General features: G+C 46.1%; 1 protein-coding gene across 1 annotated transcript in view; it reads left to right on the forward strand.

The window, feature by feature from the left end:
• TNN (tenascin N) overlaps positions 1-24,734 on the forward strand; it is a 117,001-nt gene that overhangs the window by 39,045 nt on the left and 53,222 nt on the right. Inside the window, exons 3-8 of the mRNA XM_017866961.1 lie at positions 3,953-4,152; positions 13,660-14,103; positions 15,607-15,981; positions 16,441-16,704; positions 20,023-20,208; positions 21,728-21,817. Of these exons, the coding sequence (XP_017722450.1) occupies positions 13,695-14,103; positions 15,607-15,981; positions 16,441-16,704; positions 20,023-20,208; positions 21,728-21,817 (1,324 nt within the window). The 5' untranslated portion in view covers positions 3,953-4,152; positions 13,660-13,694. The remainder of the gene's footprint in view (positions 1-3,952; positions 4,153-13,659; positions 14,104-15,606; positions 15,982-16,440; positions 16,705-20,022; positions 20,209-21,727; positions 21,818-24,734) is intronic.

Genomic DNA, 24,734 nt, shown 5'->3' on the forward strand with positions numbered 1-24,734 from the left:
TTTTTTTTTTTTTTTTTTTTTTTGTTTGTTTCATTGCAAACTTGTCCTGAGGATCCTAAGTATTTTCCTGAACAAAGAGAGTTATCTCTCTAAGAAAAACTCTGAAGTCAGGTGTTAAAAAAGTAAACATTTCACATTGATTTGGGCGATTGTAGTGGGGAAATCTGAGCAGATCTCTTGGATGTGGAGATGGGATTGACTTCAAGAAGTCGGGGCTGCATGACCAGTGTCTGGAAAAGGGGAGGAGCATCATGTTTACCAGGGACTGAGAGGAGGCTGAGTTGGTTAAAACTGATGGTTTGGGCCAGGTGTGGTGGCTCACGCCTGTAATCCTAGCACTTTCGGAGGCCGAGGCAGGTGGACCACCTGAGGTCAGGAGTTCGAGGCCAGCCTGGGCAGCATGAAGAAACCCCGCCTCTACTAAAAAAATTAAAATTAGCCAGGTGTGGTGGTGGGTGCCTGTAATCCCAGCTACTCGAGAGGCTAAGACAGGAAAATCACTTGAACCTGGAGTTGGAGGTTGCAGTGAGCTGAGATCTCACCACTGCACTCCAGCCTGGGCAACAGAGTGAGACTCTGTCTCACAAAATAACTAAAAAATAAAAAACCTGATGGTTTGTATTTGTAAATAGCAGGGGAATAATTTGGATATGGAGGTGCATAGGAAGGGGCATGATGGGGCAGTTACAGAGAACTTTAGAAGCTTAATCCTGTAAGTGAGAGTTTCTGGACAGGGAACTCTTTGGGGCAGGGAAATGATATGATTAGATTTTGGAATTCAGGGAGAACATTTTGCCAGTAGTGATTGGGTAGGCTCTGTGGCAGACTTCAAGATGCCCATCAACCCCTATTCTTTCTTCCTTTTCTTTACTCAGAGCTCCTGAGGTTTAGTTGAACACAACCACTGTGCCAGCCTCTCTGGCAGCTCTATGTGCACACTGGCTAAATTCTGGCCAATGGGATGCAGGAGAAGTGATGTGTACCTTTTCTAGGGTTATCCAAAAAGTGCATAATTCTCTAATAGAAATAAATAAAGCTTCTTGGAGAAATGGCTGCTTTTAAAGGACTGGGTAGGAGAAGTGCAAGATAAGCCTGGAATATCTTGCTGTGCCAAAAGTAAAGAAACACTCAAAGAATGATGGGAGTGTGTTAAAAGCACACAGGAACCAGCTTGAAGGGTTCCCCCTGGCCAAATCTGGGGTAATTTGAGCAACAAAATAATGATAGTACAGGAATATAACCCATAGAATAAAAAAAAGAATATGAGTCACTTTGAATATAAAGTAATTGATAAAATAAAGGTGGGGAAAGAAAAATTAGTTTTTATAATAGAATTCTATCTAATAAACATAAAAGGAAAGATGAAATTAGGAAAATCATCATTTGGCAGCCACCATAGTAGTAATCATTCCAGGCAAGAATCAACAATGGATGTTAAAACTAGTGGGTGAAAATAGGAAAAGAAGCAGAATATTTACATGGTTTAAAAACATCATCCCACAATATACCTGTTAAATAAAAGGGGGCAAATATTTACTGTGGAGAAACCTGGCAGATATCACCCTAACCAAGTGGTCCAAGGTAACATCACCAACATGGGGACAGACTGCCATCAAGTGTCCCCTGGTGTGATGGATCAAAAGACACGCTTCTGCCGCTGCCTGCCAAAAATGCATTGCCTAAATCTAGGCCTGAAGAAACACCACACAAATGCAAACTGAGGACGTTCTTCAAAATAACTGACGTTTTCTCTTTAAGAAATGTTAAGGTCATGTAAGACAAAGACTGAAGAACTATTCCAATTTAAGGAAATTTTAAAGACAGGACAACCAAATGCAATTAATTATCCTGAATTGAATCCTGGGCCAGTAAATTATTCTTCTTTTGCTATAAAAGACATTAGAGAAACAATCAATGTAATTTGAATATAGTCTGTAAATTAGACAATAGTATTATGTCAATATCAATTCCTGACTTCGATCATTGTATTGAGGTTATGGGAGAGTATGCCCTTGTTGTTGGGAAACACCCCATACTGCAGTTTTTTAGACATAAGGGGGTAAAGAGATAAATCATGTCTTTAATTTGCTTTCAAATGTTTTTGGGGAAAATTATTAAGAGAGAATGAATGATAAAGCAAATATGATAAAATGCTAATGCTTGGAGAATGTGAGTGAAGGTTATACAGGGATTCTTTTAATATTCTTGCAATTTTTCTGCAAGTCTGAAGTAAGTATAAAAGTTTTGTTTTGTGTTTGTAAGGAATGAGCATGCACTTCCATCTGCCCTCATCCCTTTGCCCTTCCTATTGGCTGAGAGACGATGGCCCTAGAGCGTAGTGGGTGTGTGCTGTGGATGGCGGCACTTCCCTACCAGCCCTGGGCCACTGTCTTCTACTGTTATGTGAGAGAAATCATCTATGTTGTTAAGCCACTGCATTGGAGCGTCTCTTTGCTACAGCTACATGTCCTAACTAATACAGAGAACTAACTAATACCGACTGTAATAAGGAGAGGCTAGAAGAAGGTGGCTTCTTGGGAGCGTGGTGCACTGGTTTAGTTATTCCTATTGAAGGCATGGAAAATGGGGTCATGAAGAGAGTTGGTGAAGACCACTCATTTGGGGAGAATTGGTGAAAGGAAATTAAGAATAGGAGAGCACCTTGAGGGTGCAATAGAGTCTTAGGATCCTCTAGAAGAGATTTTCCCTTTTAAGGAGCAGAGAAAAAAGTCCAAGGGAGAAAAGAGATGTTTGGGAGTTGGGGAATTTTCTGGTGACCTTGGTTCATACCCCACTGGTCACCTCTGTGTATGGCTGGCCTGGATTCCAGGGCCAGATAGCAGAACTATTTATGGTTGTAAGTGAAGGGCAGAGAACTATGAACCCACCTGGACTGAGGTGGAGATGATCAAATATGATTTAGTGGGATACATAAGGAGAATTTAAAAATTACAATAATCATGGTAGCAGGTAATCTTTACCGAGTCCTCACTATGTCTTGGGACTAGTCTAAGTTCTTTACCCCATCTACTCATTTGAACCTCACAATAACCATAAGACACTCTTCCTATTTTACAGATGAGTAAGCTGAGCCACAAAGAAATTGTCAAAGGTCATTTGCAAGTAGCAGACACAAGCTTCAGATACAGGCAAGCTGACTCGGGGCACCCCTCCAATTTCTGGGGCCACTTTTGGTCCCCGTCTGTCCGTCTCCTTTCCCTCCAGCAGCATTTGATGCTGACATAGGTGAACTGGAAACATATGGTCTCCTTCATTTTGTTGTGGATCTGCACTCCAGAATCTACTTCCCACAGAGCAGGAGAGGGATGGGGTGTAAGGAAGGGCAGCAGGTGTCAGCCCATGCCCTATTGAAATGATTCTGGCTCATTGGAAGGATGAAGGCCTGTCCATCTGAGGGCAAAAGAGGAAGGGCAGCCAGAAAGGGGCACGACTATTCTTTCCTGGTTTTGGAACTCTTGTGCTGTTGGCATGTGGGAGGCATTTGGGATGGGGTGAGGGTCGGAGTGGACTTGTGGGACCGAATGTCCCCAGTCTGCTACTCCTGCCCCCACTTCAGAGCCCTGCCACTCACAAGTGTGAGACGATGGATGAAGGAGGAGGGAAGTCAGAAGAGCTTCTGTCCCTGAGGGTCTCCGCTCATTTCTTTCTGTGCTAAAGACTTTTTCCCATTTTGAAAGCAGTAGGCAATAAGTCCCAGAATGCCTGAAACAAGAAAAAGAGAAACTTTATAAATGCACTTTTGAACCCCAAGACCCAGCTCCTGGCCAGGAGACAGCAAACTCTTTTAATATCCTTATTCTGGATTCACTTAAATGGAAACAGCCTCCAGTATTTTTAGCTGCTGTGTAATCAAAGTGAAAAAGAAGAAGGAAATGTATATATTTTTCTTTCCTAGTTAGAATAAGAGAAGGAATTGCCCATTATCTTTTAGCAGAGTCCCTGCTGGGAAGGGAGGAAAACACCAGGAGTCTCCGTTTGCTCCTCCTCTGGCCTAGACAGGATTTAAACCCAGGGAGGGAAGCCAAGGAGAGACGAGAACGAGGGACGACCAGCAAGTACCAAGGTCTGCGGCAGGAGGAGACCAGCTCACAGGAGCAGCAGCATTGGAAGAGGCACCCAGCAGCCTCCCAGGTAAGAGTGCCAGTTGCCCAAGCTTTACTTACTGGAGGGAGGAAGGTGGCCAATGCGGATGAGCTCAAAAGTGGTGGCTCAGGTGCCTCCATTCCCGAGCCTGAAAATCTGGGCAGTGTAATTAGTCTCTTATCCACTCCACGAAGAGTTGAAATGAATTGGGAGGTACCTTTCAGGACCCATGTGCTGCGTCCTTAGTATTATACTCCAATCTCAGTCAGGGCTAAGCATAGTTATCTTCTTTCCTGGCCAGATGCAGTCTGTGTTGTATCAGTTTCTACCTGGAGTAACATTTTTGTATAAAATGTTTCCTTTAAGATGTTCCTTCTCATCTTTTTTTCTTTTTAACTTATTTACAATGTCAAAACTTTCTCTCTCTCTCTTTTTGGATAATTTAGTATTTGTTATATCTCATTATTCTTTTAAATCCTAAAACAGAATGGTTATTTTAGTTAGGATTAGGAAGCTGGGATAACTTTCCCATTTTCTGGATTTTGTGTGAATCAGTTAAGGGGATGTTTGCAAACACATTTGAACAGTTTTGAAGTATATCCAGATGTTTAATTTTACAGGTTTTAATTATTATTTGTTTAGACGACAACTTCTCAAATCCCCATACTATTACCCTCACAATACCTCAAAGAAAACATTTCAAGATATCTCAAAAACTTGGCCAGGCACGGTGGCTCACGCCTGTAATCCCAGAACTTTGAGAGGCTGAGGTGGGCAGATCACGTGAGGCTGAGATTTCGAGACCAGCCTGACAAACATGGAGAAACCCCATCTCTACTAAAAATACAAAATATTAGCCGGGCGTGATGGCACATGCCTGTAATCCCAGCTACTCGGGAGGCTGAGGCAGGAGAATTGCTTGAACCCGGGAGGCGGAGGTTGCGGTGAGCCGAGATCGAACCATTGCACTCCAGCCTGGGCAACAAGAGCAAAACTCCGTCACAAAACAAAACAAAACAAAACAAACAAACAAACAAAAAACCACACTAGTTTTTGGAGGTCTTACTTTTTACTTATTTATTAATTTTGTGCTTGGGAGAGATCTGGGGAAGGATGGAGAAAGAATGAATGAGAACAGGCAGGGTTTCACTTAAAAGCATGAAACCTGTGTTGCTTATATAAGCATTAAAAGAAAAGAACAAGTTCCAACATAAAAGTAACAAACTACCCACATCTGGACACAGATTAGCCATAGTGCCTAAAATCCACTGGTTCTTGGAAAAGCTGAGGTGTCACCAAGGCATCAGATGGTACCTTGCTCGGTCAGGGCTACATATTGATAGCTGGCCTCTTGACATTCAGACATTTGTTGCAGACTCAGAATCAAGATGACAGTGTCAGACACAGGAAAAAATAGAGTATCAATACTGGTATCATTTTTCCTGGAGAGAAGGAAAGAAGGCACCTGGCATTCTTTCATACAACTCTAAGTACTGCTTTGTCCCCAATTTGTAGGCTGCGGCTGACTCCCGAAGGAGGGAAAATAGAACAAATTTCAAATCATCCTGTGGCTTCTGGTTTTCCAGTCCGGTGCTGCTCTGTGGTTTGAAATGTAGGGTGGGCAGAGCTCTGTTTCTGAGAAGATGCCTGAAGAAATTGTGCCCAGGCCCAGTGGAAACTTTTGTCCATTCACTGCTCATTCCAGAGCCTTGGCTCCTATAGGATCTGGATACAGACATGAGATCATGGTTTAGGTCCTGTAGCAGCATCTGGAGCCACCAGTCTGTGAGCTGAGGATGCTAAGATCTCAGGCCTGATCCCTGGATGGACAGGGACTTTGCTGTTTCTGCCACAGTGGACTCACTGCTAATGCTGCCCAGCCACCGTTTGAATCTGTGCCCAGCCCGTGTGAGTGGAACAGTGCAAATGCTTGGAAATTAGCAAACACTCTCCTCCTTGCTAGAAGGCTGGAACTTTAAAGTTACTTCAATATGTGGAAAAAAACCACAGCTAAAGAAAGAAATTGCAGAGTTTTTGTTTTGTTTTGTTTTAATCTGATGCCTCTCACACCCACGGATATTAGGGCTAATTGTATACAAAGTAATACTTAGTCATTCTGGAAACTGGCTGTTTGGTTGAATATGGGAGAGAAAGGTTCCTGAATTTAGGTCCTGGGTCTATTTTATCTTGTTATTGTGCACGACGTTGGTCCCACAAAAGCTAAAGGAAGTTCTTGCTGTGAAAAAGTGATTCATCCTCTGGGGGTAAGTGAACATCTTTGCCTGATGTTTAAGAGGCGATTTTAAAGTGTTTTGCCCAGAGCCTGGCATGTAATAAATGCATAGAAAATGGTAGCTACCATTATCATCACCCATTTAAGCCTTTACAAGGCAGATTAAGAGTCAGTTGTCAAAAGAAAACAAAATTAGCCTGTGGCACCCCTGAAAAAGTGATTGAGTGCTGAGGCTGGGTCAGGACACCATCCTTGATCTTTTCAAACCTCAGGTGGGTGGGCAGACTTGATGGGATGGCTCTTCAGGAAAAGGGTTCTAGCACGCTGGTGTGAGAGTCATCTCCAAGGACTTCCTGGGCACTCTCTGGGTGTCCCACAGAACTAGGAGAATGGGGGGACAGAGTGATGCCCAGAATGTGACCGTACTAAGCCCTATCACATAAAACCAAATTTCCGTTCTTGTCCACACCTAGCTGTCTTGTATCCTATCCTATATGCAGTGCTTGCACAGAGTTCAACGTCACAGAGACTAGAAATAAAAACGTTTGTATGTACTTGCTTCCCCTGGAGTTTAACCTAGGAGAGACAGACCTCCCTTGTATATCCATGTTCTTGGATCTGAAGGAGAAAGAGATACAGAGGTGAAATCTGTTGCCTAAGCCTCCAGTTCACGGTGAGTTGAACCAGGGTAGATTCCTCAGCCAGCTGAGAACTTGCTGTCCTGGACCAGGTTACTTGGGAAGTACAAGGAAGACCCCTGAGTCACCCAGGGCCTAAGCTGAAGATCATTAGCAAAATATGCCTAAGAGAGTTAAGAAAGCAGTGACAAGTTTGCCCGTGTTTGTGACATTGATGCATCCCTAGCCACTCATCTCCCTCATTTTCCTTCATAGTTTAATGATATCCACCCTGTTATTTGGGGACAGAATATCTTCTTAAGTGACTGTGCTAGAAATCCACGATGATACACTCTTTCTAAAACCCAAAGCAGTGCTTTCATTTTCTTGTGGTTAACTGTCAAGGCAGGATGAGATAATAAGGGAACCAGAGAAAGCCCTGAATTTAAGTATAAAGGTCTGTAACAGTGGCTAGAAATTGGCTACCTCTCTTCTTTGGCGTAAGTAGTATTTTTTTTCCTGACCCAGGGTGTGTGTCCTTCTTTGGGGAAAATGAGGTGACACAGAGACCATCCACCCCTGGGGTCCGAGAGGACCATCAGGATTCAGGGGCTATCCTCCTTCCTTGGCCAAGGCTTAGATGCCATCTGCCCCTGCAGACAGAAGTCTCCGTGCACTTTGGTGTTTCCTAGGAAGGGAATTCTCCAGCTTTTCATGAGAAGTGACTGGGACTTAACCTCCATATGAAGGAAATACAATTCATGTTCCCAGTGCATCATCCTTGGCACCACTCAGAGGAAGTACAGGCACAGGATTTAGTTATTGATTTATTAATTTTTAACTGAAAACCCAATTTATACCTTGGGTTTCTTTTATTTTCAGGAAAAATAGAGTATCAATACTGGTATCATTTTCCTGGAGAGAAGGAAAGAAGGCACTCTCTTAAAACACGTGGCAGAACGGAGGACATTTGGTGTTTTTGTTTGTTTATTTGTTTGTTTTTTATATATACAGGACATAGAGAGATAAAGAACACAGATGTGGGTAGTGGACAGACCTGGTGTATGATCCCAGCTCTGCTGCTTTTTAGCTGTGTGTCCTTTGGCAAATAACTTAACTTCTCTGAGGACCTGTCACAAAGAATGATATCAACTGACTCTCAGGATTTTGAGGATTAAATGAGGATAATTTTTATAGCGTTTGGCACAATGTCCGTTATCTAATAAGCACACACACACACACACAAATCCAGTGGCTATTACTATTTACTTCACAAAATATTACTTTCACAGGACTGTGCTATGAGGCTGGTGATACAGAGGGGATCAACACAGTCATGGCCATCTCTGTCATCTCTGAACTCACAAGGATGCCTGGGCTAGGAACATGCATACAGATTTGGTGGCTGTCAATATTTGGCTAGAAATTAAAGCCACGGGGTAGATGCAGATACCAAGAGAGAACACAACAGAAGCATAGAGCCCTGCAACATCTGAAGGCAGAAGTAGGGGGACCATCTGTGGTCAGTCATGTACCCCTCAAAGAGCCTTTCTGGTAAAAGCAATACAATGAAGCATTTGTTCCTGAGTCTAATGTATCCCTCCCTCCCAGCTTCCCACACCACCCAACACCTCTCCTGCAGTTAGAATTAAAGACATGACTAGCCTCTGTAAGACAATGATTCTTGGGGACAACTGGTTTTCTGTGGTTCCTGCATACACATTTCCTGCATGTAAATGCCCTTTGCTTCATGCATCCCTGAAGAATTTACCCAACTTTCCATGGGAAAATACCCCTCAGTAGAATAATCCTCCCTATTTGGAAATGTATCATCCTGCATTTTGCTCACAAAAATCTTCTGCCCTCTCTGCCCCCTCCCCACCGTCGCAGAGCTCAGCCTGTGGTTTGCTGTGCATACTGAAAGAGTTGATGAAGTCATCCTTCCCTTCTGCTGTTAAACAAGGAGTCTCTCTCCTGCCACGTGTTGAAGTGAGAGCCAGCAGGCTTCTATTCTTTCTCATTACTCTTGACAGAGTGTTAGGTTGAGGATTTCCCTTGCTCTCATCTCCTTTCGAACAATCAACCTACCCAGGAAAATCTGAGTGCAACTTTTGGAATCTGAGAGGCAGTAATTAATGAGGACATCTTGTTACAAATCAGAAGGACAGGCAACACCAAGGGCTCCAACAGGGACTTCTGGGGTTTCTCATATTCCAGGCTACAAAAACAAATGCTGTAGACCTGGGCTCTGGGCAGCCTTGCTGTGGTTTATGGCAAGAGTCCATGGCTTTTTTTTTTTTTGTTGCGTTCGTTGAGAACTTCTTCAGAAAACCATCTGCACTTCATTTGTGTCTCAGGCTGTGGGTGGGGGGTGGGATGGAAAGCATGGGCAGGGAAGTCTGCTTTTTCAGCCCTATTTTGCCCAGGAAGAAGATTTTGGATAGTGGAAACTCATATGCTGCCATGGACACAGTAGGTGCTTCAGAGATCAATATGAGTTGTTATTGGGGAATGGCAGAAATGCACAGGGGTTAATGGCTCCATTGCTGGAAACTGTGCACCTGGGGTTGCATCTGTGGCCGTGTGCTCATCAATTGCATAATCAGGACATGTTGCTCGATGCCACTGAGCCTCAGTTCCTATCCTGGGGATCAAGTGGAGAAAAGTGTGTGGCTTTTATCTTTGCAATGAACGTTTAAGGATGGCCATTGTGAAATATCATTATTTTTATCCTACACCTGCCTTCCAATTCATTCTCCTGGCTTCCCACTCCCTCCATCCTCTGACACAAATCTCAAGCAGCTTCCAGAGCTTTTCTGGTAGCTTTTGGTCTTAGAAGAGAATTGCTTTTATGAAGGAAGGCAAGTCCATTTCAGTATTGAGCCTCAGTCTGTCATCCAGGTCACATCTTTTCTTTCTCAGCTCAGACCTGACGCTGGAACCTGCAGAGAAGCTGGAGGGAAGGGGCTTGGTGCTTTCCTCCCTCCATTTCTCTCTCCCTAACATGCATGGCTGCTTCTGGCTTCACCAGGTTGCTGCTGCCTGGGGCAAGGTGGGAATTAGAAAAGAAGAAGAGGCATTTTTACTTTACTGGGGCTGTTGTGGTTCCCTTCGTTGGATGCCCTTGTTATGGCGAATGCTCCCAGTGCTGGGCCACCCCTCCTTTGTGGGGAGCTTCTGTGGGATCTTTAGATATTCCCCTTCCCACCCACTGAGCATGTCCTCCTGCAGTCGCCCCCTTGGGGTGGCACACTCCTGCTGAACGGTGGACATGCACCTCAGCTCGGGCCCTCAACTGCCCTCTTGGCAGCTCTAACATGCCTCATTTCTGTGACATCAACTTGGCCTTGCCAAAGTCTGAGTTTCAGGCCTCTCACACTGCAGCCCCCTTCCTCTGTCTGCCATGCAGCCTGTTCCAGCCACGCTTCCCTCTGTGAATTCCTCTGGGCCAGAATCAGGCACTGGTCTCTTTGCCTGCCACTCCACCTAATTCACCCCGACCTCACCCCCAAACCCCAAACCTCCAGTAGCACACTCTCTTTGAAATGTGTGGGCACTGCCAGGTGCGGTGGCTCATGGTGGGGAGCTGAGGTGGACAGACTGCTTGAGCCCAGGAGTTCGAGACCAGGTTGGGCAACATGGTGAAACCCCATCTCTACAAAAAACCCACAAAAATTAGCCAGGCACAGTGACATATACCTGTAGTCCCAGCTACTCAGGAGACTGAGGTGGGAGGATCACTGGAGCCCAGGAGGTGGATGTTGCAGTAAGCCGTAATTGCGCCAATGCACTCCAGCTTGGGTGACAGAATGGGACCCTGTCTCAAAAAAAAAAAAAAAAAAAAAAAAAAAGAGAGAGAAAAGGAAAGAAATGTGCAGGCACTTATTACCCATAGTCCAAGTTGCAAGACAGCAAGAAGTGTCCCATTGACTATTTCATTCCATCTGCTGGGTGTTGAGTCCAGTGCCTGAAATGCACTCAGTGCTCAGAAGAAGTGAGCTCTTATTATTATCAACAATACATGCTTTTGGTGATAGGAAGAGCCAAGAAGGAGTGGGAGGGCAAAGGGGTAATACAAAGAAAATCTCTTCATAGGTACTATTCTGTTTAATTCACAGTGGTGGCACATCCCTTGGGTACAACATGTATAACAGATGAAAGCATTGCATAGGGACATGTATCTAACTGCTCTCTTTTGTCATTTGTATCAGAACGTCATACTGACGCAGAGCAAGCATAGGCTTACAATCAGATGGGTCTGCGTTTGAATCCTGGCTCTGCCACTTTTAGTTGGGCACCCGCTGGCAAATGACTTTACCTCTCAGATCTGGTTTCCTTACCTTTTGAGTGAGGAGAGGAACACTGAGCTTACATGGCAGCTCTGGGGATTAATTACACGGATTAATGCACCTAGCCAATGCCTAGCACGTAGCAGCAACTCAATAAATAACATTTAGCATCTAATACTATTGAGATTCTTCCTCTTCTTTTATTCTCCCAGGGCTCTTTGCCCCCTGTTTCCTCAACTTCCTGATACTAAATGAATTATGACTATTAAAAGTAAAATATTTTACATATTACCAGAATTTGGCTTAGTGGCTAGAAATATTTCTTCCTTTTATGATCAATATAGTTGAAAGATGCCTTTCAACCTAGGCGTTATTATTATTATTATTATTAGAGATTGAGTCTTGCTCTGTTGCCCAGGCTGGAGTGTAGTGGCACGATCTCAGCTCACTGCAGCCTCTGCCTCCCGGGTTTAAGCGATTCTGTATCTCAGCCTCCTGAGAAGCTGGGATTACAGGAGTGCACTGCCACATTCTGGCTAATTTTTGTGTTTTTAGCAGAGAAAGAGTTTCACCATGTTGGCCAGGCTGGACTTGAACTCCTGGCCTCAAGCGATCTGCCCGCCTTGGCCTCCCAAAGTGTTGGGATTACAGGCGTGAGCCACCATGCCTGGCCAGCATTATTCTTTATAGTAAAAAACATAAGGAAGAAAAGGAAGTCACATTCAGTACTTGATTGAAAACAAAATAAATCTCAAAATATTGACTGAGCCCTCCTCACGTGCCAGACATGGTGCTCACTGCTGTCCACATCCAAGAGGGGTGATGTGCTGTCATTCCCACGTTACAGACGAGGAGGCGGAGGCTCAGGATGAGGAGCACTTTTAGAGATGCACATCCTAGAGCCTGTCTGAGGTGCCTTTCCATACAGGCAGAGAGAGCCTGGGCTCAAGCAAAACACAGACCACAGGAAAGGACTGTGTTTCCTGACTTCAAACTTTGGCATAAATAATTGCAGGTCTTAGGTTGGTTACAGAAACCCATTGTCAAGAGACAGCTCTGCAGATCAGTTTCTAGATAACTGCTGCTACGCAAGGCCAACTGGGATGTGTCATGTGACTGAGGTTCCTGTGAGCAAAATGCGAGGTGAAAGTGGGGTCTCTTGTGGTCTGTCCTGCCTCAACTTGTTAGTGTGCAAAGAATGGGACATCCCAGATGGGGGTTGGGGGCGCAAGGGGAAATGGCTGGAGAGAGGAGTTATTCTGCCCATTGACAGTGGTGAAGACACCACCTCCTGGTGAGGGAGGAGGCAAAACCTAAACGCCAGCCCCATCTCAGGTCATCTGCTTGACTGACCAACCGGGCCACCCATGCACGGATAGATTTGAGAAACAGTGACCAAACCTCTCAGCATGTGTGGTTGTGCTCCTGCCCCAGGAGGGCCCCAAGATGAATCAGTCCTGTCCTTAACAGGCTCACAGCCTAGTGGGGAGACAAGCTGCATACAAGAGTAACTGTAATACCAGGTCAACACTCAAGAGACCAGCAGTGAGGGACAGGTCCATTTCTCTGAATGCTTAGCAGAAGCGAGGCTAGTCTCTAGCTGGATGAGGCAGGGGGACAGGAGAGAAGACTTTGTGGAGCAGGTAATTTTATTAGAAATTCTTATATTTTACTGGTACACAAGTGGGTGTCATGAGCAGGACGCTGGCCCTGCAGTCAGTGGACTTAAGTCTGAGTACAGGTTCTGCTCTTCCTGGCTGTGGGACTCAGGACAACTTGCTCAGCTTCCTCATCTGTGCAAAGCAGCATGGTATTGTGGGGATGAGCGTGGACTCTGGGGTCAGATTGCCTGGGTTCAAATCCTGGTTGGCAAGTCATTTAAAGTAGTAGTGCTTCCATATCCATATCTATAAGATGGGGGTAATCATAGTATATTCCACAAACAATTGTGAGAATGGAATGAGTTAATAAATGTGAAACACTTAGAACATTTAGAATAGTGCCTATCACACAGCAAGTGCTCTATGTGCAGCTCTTATTGTTGATGTTGTTAAGAGGGAGGATAATATTAGGGTTGCTGTAAAGATCCAGAATTAGGGGGATCAAAGCGTGACACACAATAGGCTGTCAACATAAGAGAGCTGCTCTTCATATTAGTAAGTGCAGGTGAGCCTAGAATGAGAGGTGAAGAGAAGGGCATCCTGGGCAGTGTGAACAATAAGCAAAGACAGGAGGCAGGAATATGCAATCTGTGAGGCAGGAACAGAAAGTAATTTGGTTTGGATCCTTGGGAGAAATAGAATGAGTTCTTCCTGCTGGTTTCTCAGCTTCCTGTGGGCTCTTAGAATCTGGTAAAAAAAGCCAGCTTCCCTCAGCACATCTCCATGGCTTTCTTTTGCAATGTTTCTAAATACAGGCATCCTGGAGGGTCTGCTCCCTGTCTTTCCAAGGATGAGTCTCCAGGAGATGTTCCGCTTCCCCTTGGGGCTCCTGCTTGGCTCTGTGCTCCTGGTGGCTTCCGCCCCAGCAACTCTGGAGCCTCCCAGCTGCAGCAACAAGGAGCAACAGGTCACTGTCAGCCACACCTACAAGATCGATGTGCCCAAGTCTGCCTTGGTTCAGGTGGAGGCTGACCCTCAGCCCGTCAGTGACGATGGGGCTTCACTCTTGGCCCTGGGTGAGGCTGGGGAGGAACAGAACATCGTCTTCAGGCACAACATCCGCCTTCAGACGCCACAGAAGGACTGCGAGTTGGCAGGCAGTGTCCAGGACCTCCTGGCCCGGGTGAAAAAGCTGGAGGAAGAGATGGTGGAGATGAAGGAACAGTATAGTGCCCAGCGCTGCTGCCAGGGAGCTACTGGTGAGCTCACCACCTGGTATTCATTCAACAAACATTTGATGAGCACCTATTATGTGCCAGGGGTTCCACTAGCCTCATGAGCACTTTGTGACTCTGGCATGCTCCTACTTCTCATTCTAGGATTTCTCTAGGGGGCCCATCCCTGCTATTTATTCATTTATTCACTGGTACTAGCTCCAGGGAGCATCTGGAAGCTGAGCAGGGAGGGACCAGCATCTCTTGCAGAGAGTCTAGACTCCTGGCCTATTGCTTCCAGATGGGAATGCTTCTAGGGGCTGTCATGCCTGTGAATCAAAGCTCTATTCAAAGAGGAAGCGATGAGATACACAGGAAAGATAGGGCCTTGGAGCTAGACAGGACAGTTTACAAATCCCAGTTCTACCACTTTTTAGCTGTGTGACTTTGGGCAAATCCCTTACGTTTCCTCAACTGTCCAACAAGGATAATTCTATCAACTAGTATAGTTCTGAGAACTAGAGATGATGCATAGAAGATTCCTGGTCCTTAGTGGAATTTACAAATCAGTAAATTATAATTATCTTATTAGTAAATAATTACAATTACAATTGTAAAATAATTACAATTTAATTTTCCAAATAATGAAGGTTCTGCCCCCACCCATCCCCCGTCACTTTTAAACATAAACTGCCCAGGCTGATCCAATGATAATGAACAGTACTTTGGCATAGGATTTCATGCCTGAAGGAATTGCTACGGTTAAGAGCACCTTAACCTTCAGATCCAGATACAGAACTCGGCCAGGGACACTGCCATGAATAACCAGCATGGACTTGCCTCTGAGGAGCCCCCACTTTGGAAGCGTTTTTAGGAAGGAGAGAAGGTGTTCTGAGAAGCAGAAGGTGGGCCACAGAGGAGATTGCACTGACCGGTCTGCCCTCCAGCTGCCTCTTGCTGTGTAGGGTCAGAGAGGGGAGCCTGGTTAATTCCCTTCTCCACAGTACCCATAGTTAAGAGTAGGCTATTTTGTGGCTTCTGCAGTTTCGTTTTTCCAGGCTTCAATCTGGACTCATTTCACAAGGTCCCAGCCTTGCTAGTTCCAGCAAACTCCAACCTGCCTGGATCTCACTTTCCCCCAGGAGTCCTGCCCCACAGTGACAGCTGGCCAGGGTGGAGCATTTAAGGCCCCTCCATAGGAAGGCACTAAATAATGACCACCATGTAGAGAGGAAGGAACAGGGGGAATTCACATGGGAAGGAAAAGGAAAGAAGGGTGGGTCCTGCAGCCTTTGCAGGCAGAGAAAGGAGGAGACGTTTGCAGATGTCACAGATTAGAAAGCCTGGCCCAGGCTGGAAAGGGCCAACACCTTTTCTACCTTGTGGAGCTCCCCCATCCTCCAAAAAAGAGCCGTGCAAGACCCAGAATCACCAGACCCTTAAGAGTGGGGCTAGTGATTTCTGGGTCTTGTGTGGCTGATCTCAAAGGAAGGAGATCCCCTCACACAACCCTTCAACCCAGCCTACTGTTCTACCTCTCCCTCCCAGATCTGAGCCGCCGCTGCAGCGGCCACGGGACCTTCTCCCTGGAAACCTGCAGCTGCCACTGCGAGGAGGGCAGGGAGGGCCCCGCCTGCGAGCAGCTGGCTTGCCCCGGGGCGTGCAGCGGCCACGGGCGTTGCGTGGACGGGCGCTGCCTGTGCCACGAGCCCTACGTGGGTGCCGACTGCGGCTACCCGGCCTGCCCTGAGAACTGCAGCGGGCACGGCGAGTGCGTGCGCGGCGTGTGCCAGTGCCACGAAGACTTCACGTCTGAGGACTGCAGCGAGCGACGCTGTCCAGGCGACTGCAGCGGCCACGGCTTCTGCGACACGGGCGAGTGCTACTGCGAGGAGGGCTTCACAGGCCTGGACTGTGCCCAGGGTGAGAGCGGAGATGTGCCCTTGGGCCGCCGGACTCTTCTTTCCAATGCAGCATTTAACTGTCAATTACACGTTGTTCCCTTTGGGAGTGTCTTCCTTTAGCCTACCCAGATTACTGAGTCCCAATCCCAGAGTTTCTGATTCTGCGATGGGGCCTAAGAATTTGCATTTCTAACAAGTTCCCAGGTGATGCTGATGCTGCTGGTTTGAGGCCCTAACCTTGAGGACCGCTGGTCTTGTGATCTAATGGCTGTGTGTGAGTGTGTGCGTGCGGTGAGGGGGTTAGTATTAATTACCTGTCGTTCGGATAATAACTTCTGCGGGTCAGGAATGGCGCCTTACACTGGTCTGCCTCCTGCACACCCACCCTTATAGTGCTCAGGGAATACTGACTGGGTCTGGATTGCCTCCCTTGCTCACCCTCTCTTCCCTGTCTTCCCTGTTCCTGTTCTGCCTGCAGTGGTTGCCCCACAGGGCCTGCAGCTGCTCAAGAGCACGGAGGATTCTCTGCTGGTGAGCTGGGAGCCCTCCAGCCAGGTGGATCACTATTTCCTCAACTACTACCCCCTGGGGAAGGAGCTCTCTGGGAAGCAGATCCGAGTGCCCAAGGAGCAGCACAGCTACGAGATTCTCGGTTTGCTGCCTGGAACCAAGTACATAGTCACCCTGCGTAACGTCAAGAAAGACATTTTTAGCAGCCCACAGCATCTGCTTGCCACCACAGGTGAGGAAGCCACCTGATGCCCCAGGGTTCCCAGGAGAGGCCCCATTCTAAATGTTTTCTTTCATTATTCCCACAAATACCCGTCAGGCAGTTGCCTTGACTTGAAGTTTGAAAAACACAGCTGCCACAATCCTAGGTTCTGAAGAGTCCCAGTTCTCTCTCTTCTTTCCTTGCTCCCTGATTACTGGGTCCTCTAAGCCCATGAAGACCTGCTAGATGGGGGATCATGGGGTCTTCTCTGTCCCTGAGATTAGTAGGGTCTGCACCTTCTCATAAGCAGTCAAAGGGTAGACCTGCATCCCCAGTCCCTCACTGAACCCCCAGAGCCATTCAGAAAGTTCAAGTCGGTATGGATGAGAGGCTGCTGAAGCCACCTGTATCAGTTAGATTCATCTCGGTGGGAAAGACACGACACCAATGGGGTAATTTAAATTTCAAAGTTTAACTAACAAGTTGTTCACAAAGGTGTGGGTGGGGGTTGGATAGTGAAACACGAAGACCTGCATCAATAAGGATACACTCCTGCCTGAAGGGGCAAGGGATAGACGTTGGTACTTGGATCCAGAGAGAACTGTAGAAAAGAGCTGCCTGGTGGGATGGTTTTGGTAGAGGGATGCAGGCAATCCACCGTGTCTCCACAGAATTCTGTCTTCTGCCCTCTGATCTGCTGATGATTCCTGCTCGCTGAACCTGGAAGCCAGAGGGTCAGGGAAAATGGCTGACTCAATTCACAGAGATCATAGCCTGGGGTACAGAACAAGATGGAGGATGGTGGAGGCTTGGTATGGAGAAACAGAACCTCCTGTGCACCAGCAAATGCCACCAGAATGTTTAGAAGGATAAGCATCACTGCTTACTCTTTAAACATTCTTGTTTCCTTGTGAACATTCTTAAAGCAGCTTAGATCTTCAAGGATTTGGAGAAACGTAGTTGGTTGAATGACTGAATCATTCCTTCACGCAGTACATTTTTATTGAACACTTACCATTTGTCAGGCACTGTTCTAGGTACTGATAAAAATGTACTGCCTCCATCCTGCCCTAAACTTCTAGGGAAATATCTAGGAAGATACAGATGGATGGAACTTTGGCATGCAGTTGTGTTTGCAGAGACATCAAGCTGCCTGTCCTTTTTGGCGGTGGGACTAGGGTGAAGGTGGGGATGGGTCAGTGTTGGAAAGGACTGTGAGAGACTTGGTCATCATGAGGGCACCACATGTGATTGCCTTTGTCAGTGCCCTCAAGCTAAAGACCCCCAGGAGCACCCCTGTAGTTAAACAACTTGGGTGTCTTGATTGTTCTAGCATGGATGACTGCACACTATGGGAGACCACAGGGGTGTCTCAGTAGACAGTGTTGGAAAGGACTGGTTAGAGAATTTGGGCCTGTGTTATGTAATTTGGGGGAAGGTGTAAGGAAGCAGGGATTGGGTGCTGTCAAGAAGTGGGGAGAACCTCTCCCCTCTGACAGGCTAAAGTTGGTGATTGTAACAGAAGTGGTCATTACTCATAGTAGTCTGGAGAGTGGGTGTTTAGCTATTTGTGTGGTTGGGACAATGGTCATATTTTTGTCTGTGTTCAGAGTTGATCATGGAAGGGTCTTGCTTTTGTCTTGATCTACATGGTCAAGAGTGACCTGACAGTGATGTCCTGTGAAGTGGTTTATGTTCAATAGGAGACACCAAGTCCTCACTGCGAGAGCCAGGCCTGCTGTGGCTGGCAGACTCTGCTTTTCTCTTTTTCCCTATTTTGTCTATGGCTACCTCTGGTACAGCTAGCACTATGTCCAAAGCCTCCCCAGTGCAGCATAGAGATGTCTGTTCTGAAAGTCCTAGCAACTCGTCGCGACATCTTGCTCTCGGGATTTGTAAAATTCTGCTAGTGTGAAGTTTCTCTTTCCTTCTAATCTGATTCAGCTTAAACACATTCTTATTTGCTCCTCAGGGGAGCCTAAGACAAGAGGTATTCATCCCCACCATAATCGGGAACATTCTCATTAAGTCCTTGCTTTTTCATTTGTGACTCCCTCCCAATTCTTTTACACCATGTGGGAACTCTTCTATAAGCCTCAAGTCACGTTTATTACTTGCCTCTTGACCTGTCCTTCAGGGAATTCCATCTTTAATGGAAGTCTAAAAACAGCACCTGGCAGATGGAAGCCCGTGGGTGAGAGGAAAAGCTTCAGAGAAAAGGCTCTGTGAGGCTATTTATCCATAACTGAGTGAATCGGGGATGTTCAGAGCCCGGGAACCTTGAGATCACTGAGTTCACACCTGGCCTGATGCACTAATTCTCTGTCCTGCATCATCCATCAGTTGGCTTGGGTGGAGATACCTCCAGGGAGGTGAAGGTGGGGGCGTGACTGATGAAGAGGGGAAGCCTGAGAACTGGGAGGGCCTTGGCTTTTCTGTTCCAAGCTTAGAAGGCCAGGCTCCCTCAGCCTGGGATGTGGCTGTTGGAATTCAAACTGCTTCTCAAAGATCCCAGTCCTCCCATCCCCTAGGAAAGCTCTCCCCTTAGAGCCATAGCAATGAGCCATTCCTTTGTATTAATCACTGTAATTTCATGTTTTTTTTTTCTGAGTAGAAGAGTAAACATTTAGCCGTTAATACTTCACTATAAATAAATATATGCAATAACTCTCTTCCTTCACAGGACAGACAGATTGGGCAGCATGAGAATACCAGGTACCTGATGGAAGTGCTAAAATTTGGTAGAAAGAGCAGGAAGGACACTCAGATGGACCTAGTTAAAATTCACCCACTTTATAGTTTTGCCTAGGGTTCATCCTTAGAGGAGAATCTGAGAGGCAAGGGCTGCAATTTGGGAGATGAAGGAAGGAGCTTGTTGGATCATCAATGTTGTTCTCAAGAAAGTTTGAAATGGATTCTCTCCACTTTCCATGGAAGTGCCTGAGCTTCTTATCCTGAGGTCGTCTTAGAGGGCAGGGGCTCTGCAGCTGAAGAGTGGGCCGTTAGTTCAGGGCTATAGCTGTCTGAGCTCTGGACTGAGTGATTTGGGTGGCCAGCCTGAGAGGTACAGTCTGGGCTTGACCAAAGTCAATGTGGACAGGGAAGACCACATGGCCTCTGGTGGGATGGGGAAGTGGAGGCTTTCCCAAAAGACAGTCTGTCTGTGGAGTATGTGAAAAAGAGCAGCTTGGTAGCTCAAAGACACCTGTTAAGAACTGTGTCCTGGGACTGAAGCCAGCTCTTGAGATGTCAAGAAAGGGAGCTGACTTGATAACCAACAGCCTGTCACAGAATCTCAGAACCTCTGCTCTTCACCACTTTCTCTTGCCTCCCTCACCCCTGCCCTAGACCTTGCTGCGCTTGGCACTGCGTGGGTGACAGAGGAGACTGAGCACTCCCTCGACGTGGAGTGGGAAAACCCCTCGACCGAGGTGGACTACTACAAGCTGCGATACGGCCCCATGACAGGGCAGGAGATAACTGAGGTCACTGTGCCGAAGAGCAATGACCCCAAGAGCCGATATGACATCACTGGTAAGAGCCATCACTGGAGTGTGGGGTGTTTGCTGTAGATGCAGAGGTGGGGATAGTGTGTGCAGAGAGCACTGGCATCTGCACTGCTCAAGTGTGCACAGAGAGTCCAGGGGCCTTAGGAATCACACTTGAATCTGATCCTTGAATCTGCCAGATGTAAGCCCACCCGGGAGGCCTGTAGACTCTGTCCCAGCATTCCAGAACTCGATCCCAGAGCACCTTGTCAACAGATTATATTTGTGAGATGTTCTCCAAGTCAGCAAACTCTCTTGAATACCCTGTCTGTGTCTCAGAATGGATTTGATGGTGTATAGATATTCCTTTTGGAGGAACTTGTGTATTTGGGTGTTGCGGGCAGGAGGGGAGAGAAAGAGAGAGAGAGAGAGAGAGAGAGAGAGAGAGAGAGAGAAACTGAGATTGGTTTGTTGAGCATGATGCACAGAAGGGGTTGTGTTGGGAGGCGTGGAGGAGGGCAGGGTGCAGTGAGCAGGGATGGCTCCCTGTTTCAGATTTCTGAGCTAATGCTGCCAAGAGCTGGAGCTCAAATGGCTGCTAAGGAGACAAGGCTGCAGGGATGGATCAAGTTTGGCAGTGCCTGAAGTTTGTACAATTCCAGGGCTCTTTTTTAAGAAAAGTAATACACAATCATGAATACCCAATCAGGTACAAGGCCTTGGAATGGACCCACGAAAGTGTGGGGTTTATTAGCTTCCTAGTGAATTCCCTCCTGGAGCCTTGTTCTGCTGTCCACTCCTTGAGTTCTGTGTTGACAGGACATTTTGGGGTTCTTAGTGTTTGCGGAGTGAAGAATGAGGGTGTGTGCCTCACACAAGCTGCTGTTTGTCTGCCTTTTACCATTAGAGTCTGAATATTTGTGCCCAAGGAACAATAATTCTAGTTGCTTCTACAGAGAAATAATTTTTTTTTTTTTTAAAGGGCTGAGCATAGTGGCTCACGCCTGTGGTCCCAGCTACTTAAGAGGCTGAGGTAGGAGGATCCTTTGAGCCTAGGAGGTTGAGGTTACCATGAGCCGTGTTTGCACCACTGCACTCTAGCCTGAGTGACACAGTGAGGCCCTGTCTCTAATAAATAAATAGGAAAAAATTAGGCTAAATATTACATTGAGAAGGAGTGATACTTTGGAAGGAAAAGGGATGCTGGGAGCAGAAACACATTTGGACCTATAAATAAAATTGGGAAATAAGTGCTAGGTGGCCCAATGAAGAACCAGAGAGCATTTGAAATGCATTTCAATTGGCGTCTTCTCATTTGCTCTGATGCCCTACTCCTGTCCCCAGCCAGTAAGCCTCCTCAGTGACTCCTCATGTTCCACTGCTCCTGCGGGGCTTTATTTGCCGCCTGCGGGGCTTTATTTGCCGCCTGCAGATACAGATTCGTCTTTGGAGGAGGAAGCATAACCCCTCATCTTCCCTCATGGGAGAAATCCTGGGGAGGAGCCGTGCTGGGGAGAGGGGTCTGGAGCCTGCACTCATGTCCCGCACTGCCTGCTTGTTTCCAGGTCTGCACCCGGGGACCGAATATAAGATCACAGTGGTGCCCATGCGAGGAATGCTGGAAGGCAAGCCGATCCTCCTGAATGGCAGGACAGGTAAGAGCTACTTGGAGGCACTATGGACGTTTAATCATGTTTGCATTCTCACATTTTTCTTTGCTGACTCCTCTCTGGATAAGAATTGTGGGATTTTCAGACAGGCGGGGTGGCTCACGTCTATAATCCCAGTACTTTGGGAGGCCAAGGTGGGCGGATCACCTGATGTCGGGAGTTCAAGACCAGCCTGACCAACGTGGAGAAACCCTGTCTCTACTAAAAATACAAAATTAGTTGGGCATGGTGGCGCATGCCTGTAATCCCAGCTACTTGGAGACTGAGGCAGGAGAATTGCTTGAGCCTGGGAGGCAGAGGTTGTGGTGAGCCGAGATCGTGCCATTGCACCCCAGCCTGGGCAACAAGAGTGAAAGTCCATCTCAAAAAAAAAAAAAATTCTGGGATTTGCATGTAGAGAGAGTCTATCCCTTTATTACTGATGTCTATTTTTAGGCAGGGAAAGGGATGCAAACTTTTCATATTTCAAATTTTTCTTGCCATTGAAAATCTCTCCCAGGGTCTTGGAGTCAAAGGACAAGACCGTATCTGACACCCTTCTGCTTATTTTAATAGCTTCTATCGCTGTATTGTTTTTAAGTCATTTATTATCTAGGATATAGGCACATAGCTCCTTTTTCCCTAAAGACAAGTGATCTATAATTTTCTTCTTGCCACATCTGTGTTTTTTCTTGATGACCACACTTAGTAGACTCCTCTAAAATGTCAAAAGATAATAAAAACCCTCACATGGGAATAGCGGTATGTTGTCATCTGTGTATTCAGAAAATATATAGTGATAAAAGGTTACAAATCAGTCATATTTGACAATAAGTTTGTAATTCATTAATCAGAACAATTTGAAAACATGGTACGCATACACACGAGACATCCTAGGTAACTTTTAGTTTTTGAACAATAATTGATTCCATATTAAATTGTGAACTTCCTCATTAACTCTGTGCTCCTGCCTTCCCCATGCTGGAAACCCGTGATCTAGAACATAGCGCCACTTGGGGAGATCAATCCTTGGAGCTGGTAAAGAAGGAGTCTTTGAGTTTTGAGTCTTTCTTGAAAAGTTTTTTAGTTCTTTCCAATTCAGTCCTGGAAATAGCTGGTTATGGTGGAGAGAATAAGGGGTGAGATGCTGTGAGAATTGAATTCACTATTTCAGCTGCCTAACAGATTGCTTATATGCAGTATGAAAGAGTTGGGCAATTATAGTGGAGAACATATAACTTAATTTACAAACTAGACAATGTGGACTGTACAGCCTGCTTGAATAGTGGACTAGTGAACTGTTTTAATGAGCTGGAAAATGGTAAGTACTCCTGTGCCTCCAGTGGCATTCCCTGTAGCTGTGAATTAATTGAGAGCTTACTGAGTGCCAGGCATTATAATCACTACACACTTTTTATGAATATCTCATTTAGTTCTCACAGCAATCCAATGAAGTAGATACTATTATTATTTCTCTGCCATATATAAGAAAACTGGAGAAGGTAAGCTCAAGATTGCCCAGCCAGGAAAGGACAGAGCTGGGATTTGAACCCAGGATACCCAAGTGTAAGCCTTTGGGCTTAGCTACTGTAAAGCAAAAAGTATCTGAGATAGGCCTTAATCAACTTAGAAGTTTATTTTTCTAAGGTTAAGGAAGGACATGCCTGGGAGAAAGAAACATGGAATCACAGAAACAATCTATGGTCTGTACCTTTCTCCAGAGATGATTTTGAGGGCTTCAGTATTTAAATGGGAAAAGTGGGCTGGAAAGGAAATAGGGAGGGTATGTTAACTCCCATGTTGGAAGAGAAAAGGAGCAGGTAGGGGGATAGTCAATTGTGTGTTGAGTAAATTTGCACTTTTCATAGGATAAGGTGAACACGGAGTAGCTACGTGTGGAGATATTTAACCTTTTATCTGTAGCCTGTGTAGGAACAAAAGGAAAGGCAGCTTCTTGCATAACTCAGCTTTCAGCTTTATTTTTTCCTCTTGGCACAGTGATTTGGGGTCCCGAGTTTTTTATTTTCCTTTCACGTTACAAAGCTAAAGTGCTTCCCACTTTTACCCTCCTGTAAGAGATAAACACTTTTTCTTCTCTTACACAGTCAACACAACACAGAACATTTCACTTCTGGAAGTGATTTTTCCCCATATACCAGGGAGTTTTCCATCAGACACCAACTGGGTGTTCTATAATTCAATTCATATGTGACATTCCTCCCTGGAAATAGCATCAGATCCCACAAGTTAAGGGCCCAGACCACAAGACTTTCCTCACTTCAGATGCCTGTCACAGTCCCCAGGTTATGACCTGTACTTCTGACCATTTGGCTATAAATTGGGGGTTTTTATGACTCCCTTCTTTAGGTTCCATTAATTTGCTAGAACGGCTCATAGAACGCAGGGAAACACTTTACTTACATTTACTTATTTATTATAATAAAGAATATTACAAAGATCCAGGTGAAGAACCAGATGGAAGAGATGCATAGGTCAAGGTATGTGCTTCCATGGCCTCTGTGGGTGTGCCACCCTCCCCAAACCTCCACATGTTCAGCAACCAGGATGCTCTCTGAACCCAGTCCTTTTGGGTTTTCATGGAGACCTCATTATATAGGAATGATTGATTACATCATTGACCACTGGTGATTAACTCAACCTTTAGCAACTGTGAGTGCCTCTCTCCTCCCCCTTGTTAGCAGCGTGGGCAGGTGGGGCTGGATGTTCCAATCCCCTAATCACAAGGTTGGTTCCCTGGCAACCACCTCCTTTCTAAGGCTATCCAGGAGCACCCTCCAACCCCTTACAGCAGTCATCTCATTAACATACAAAAGACACCTCACTTTGGAGATTCCAAGGCTTTTAGGAGCTGTGTGCCAGGAATCAGGGAACCAAGACCAAATGTGTTTCTTGTTATAAATCA

The sequence above is a fragment of the Rhinopithecus bieti genome, unplaced genomic scaffold (assembly GCF_001698545.2).
Source record: "Rhinopithecus bieti isolate Rb0 unplaced genomic scaffold, ASM169854v2 scaffold_1853, whole genome shotgun sequence".
In the NCBI taxonomy this organism is placed as follows: Eukaryota; Metazoa; Chordata; class Mammalia; order Primates; family Cercopithecidae; genus Rhinopithecus; species Rhinopithecus bieti.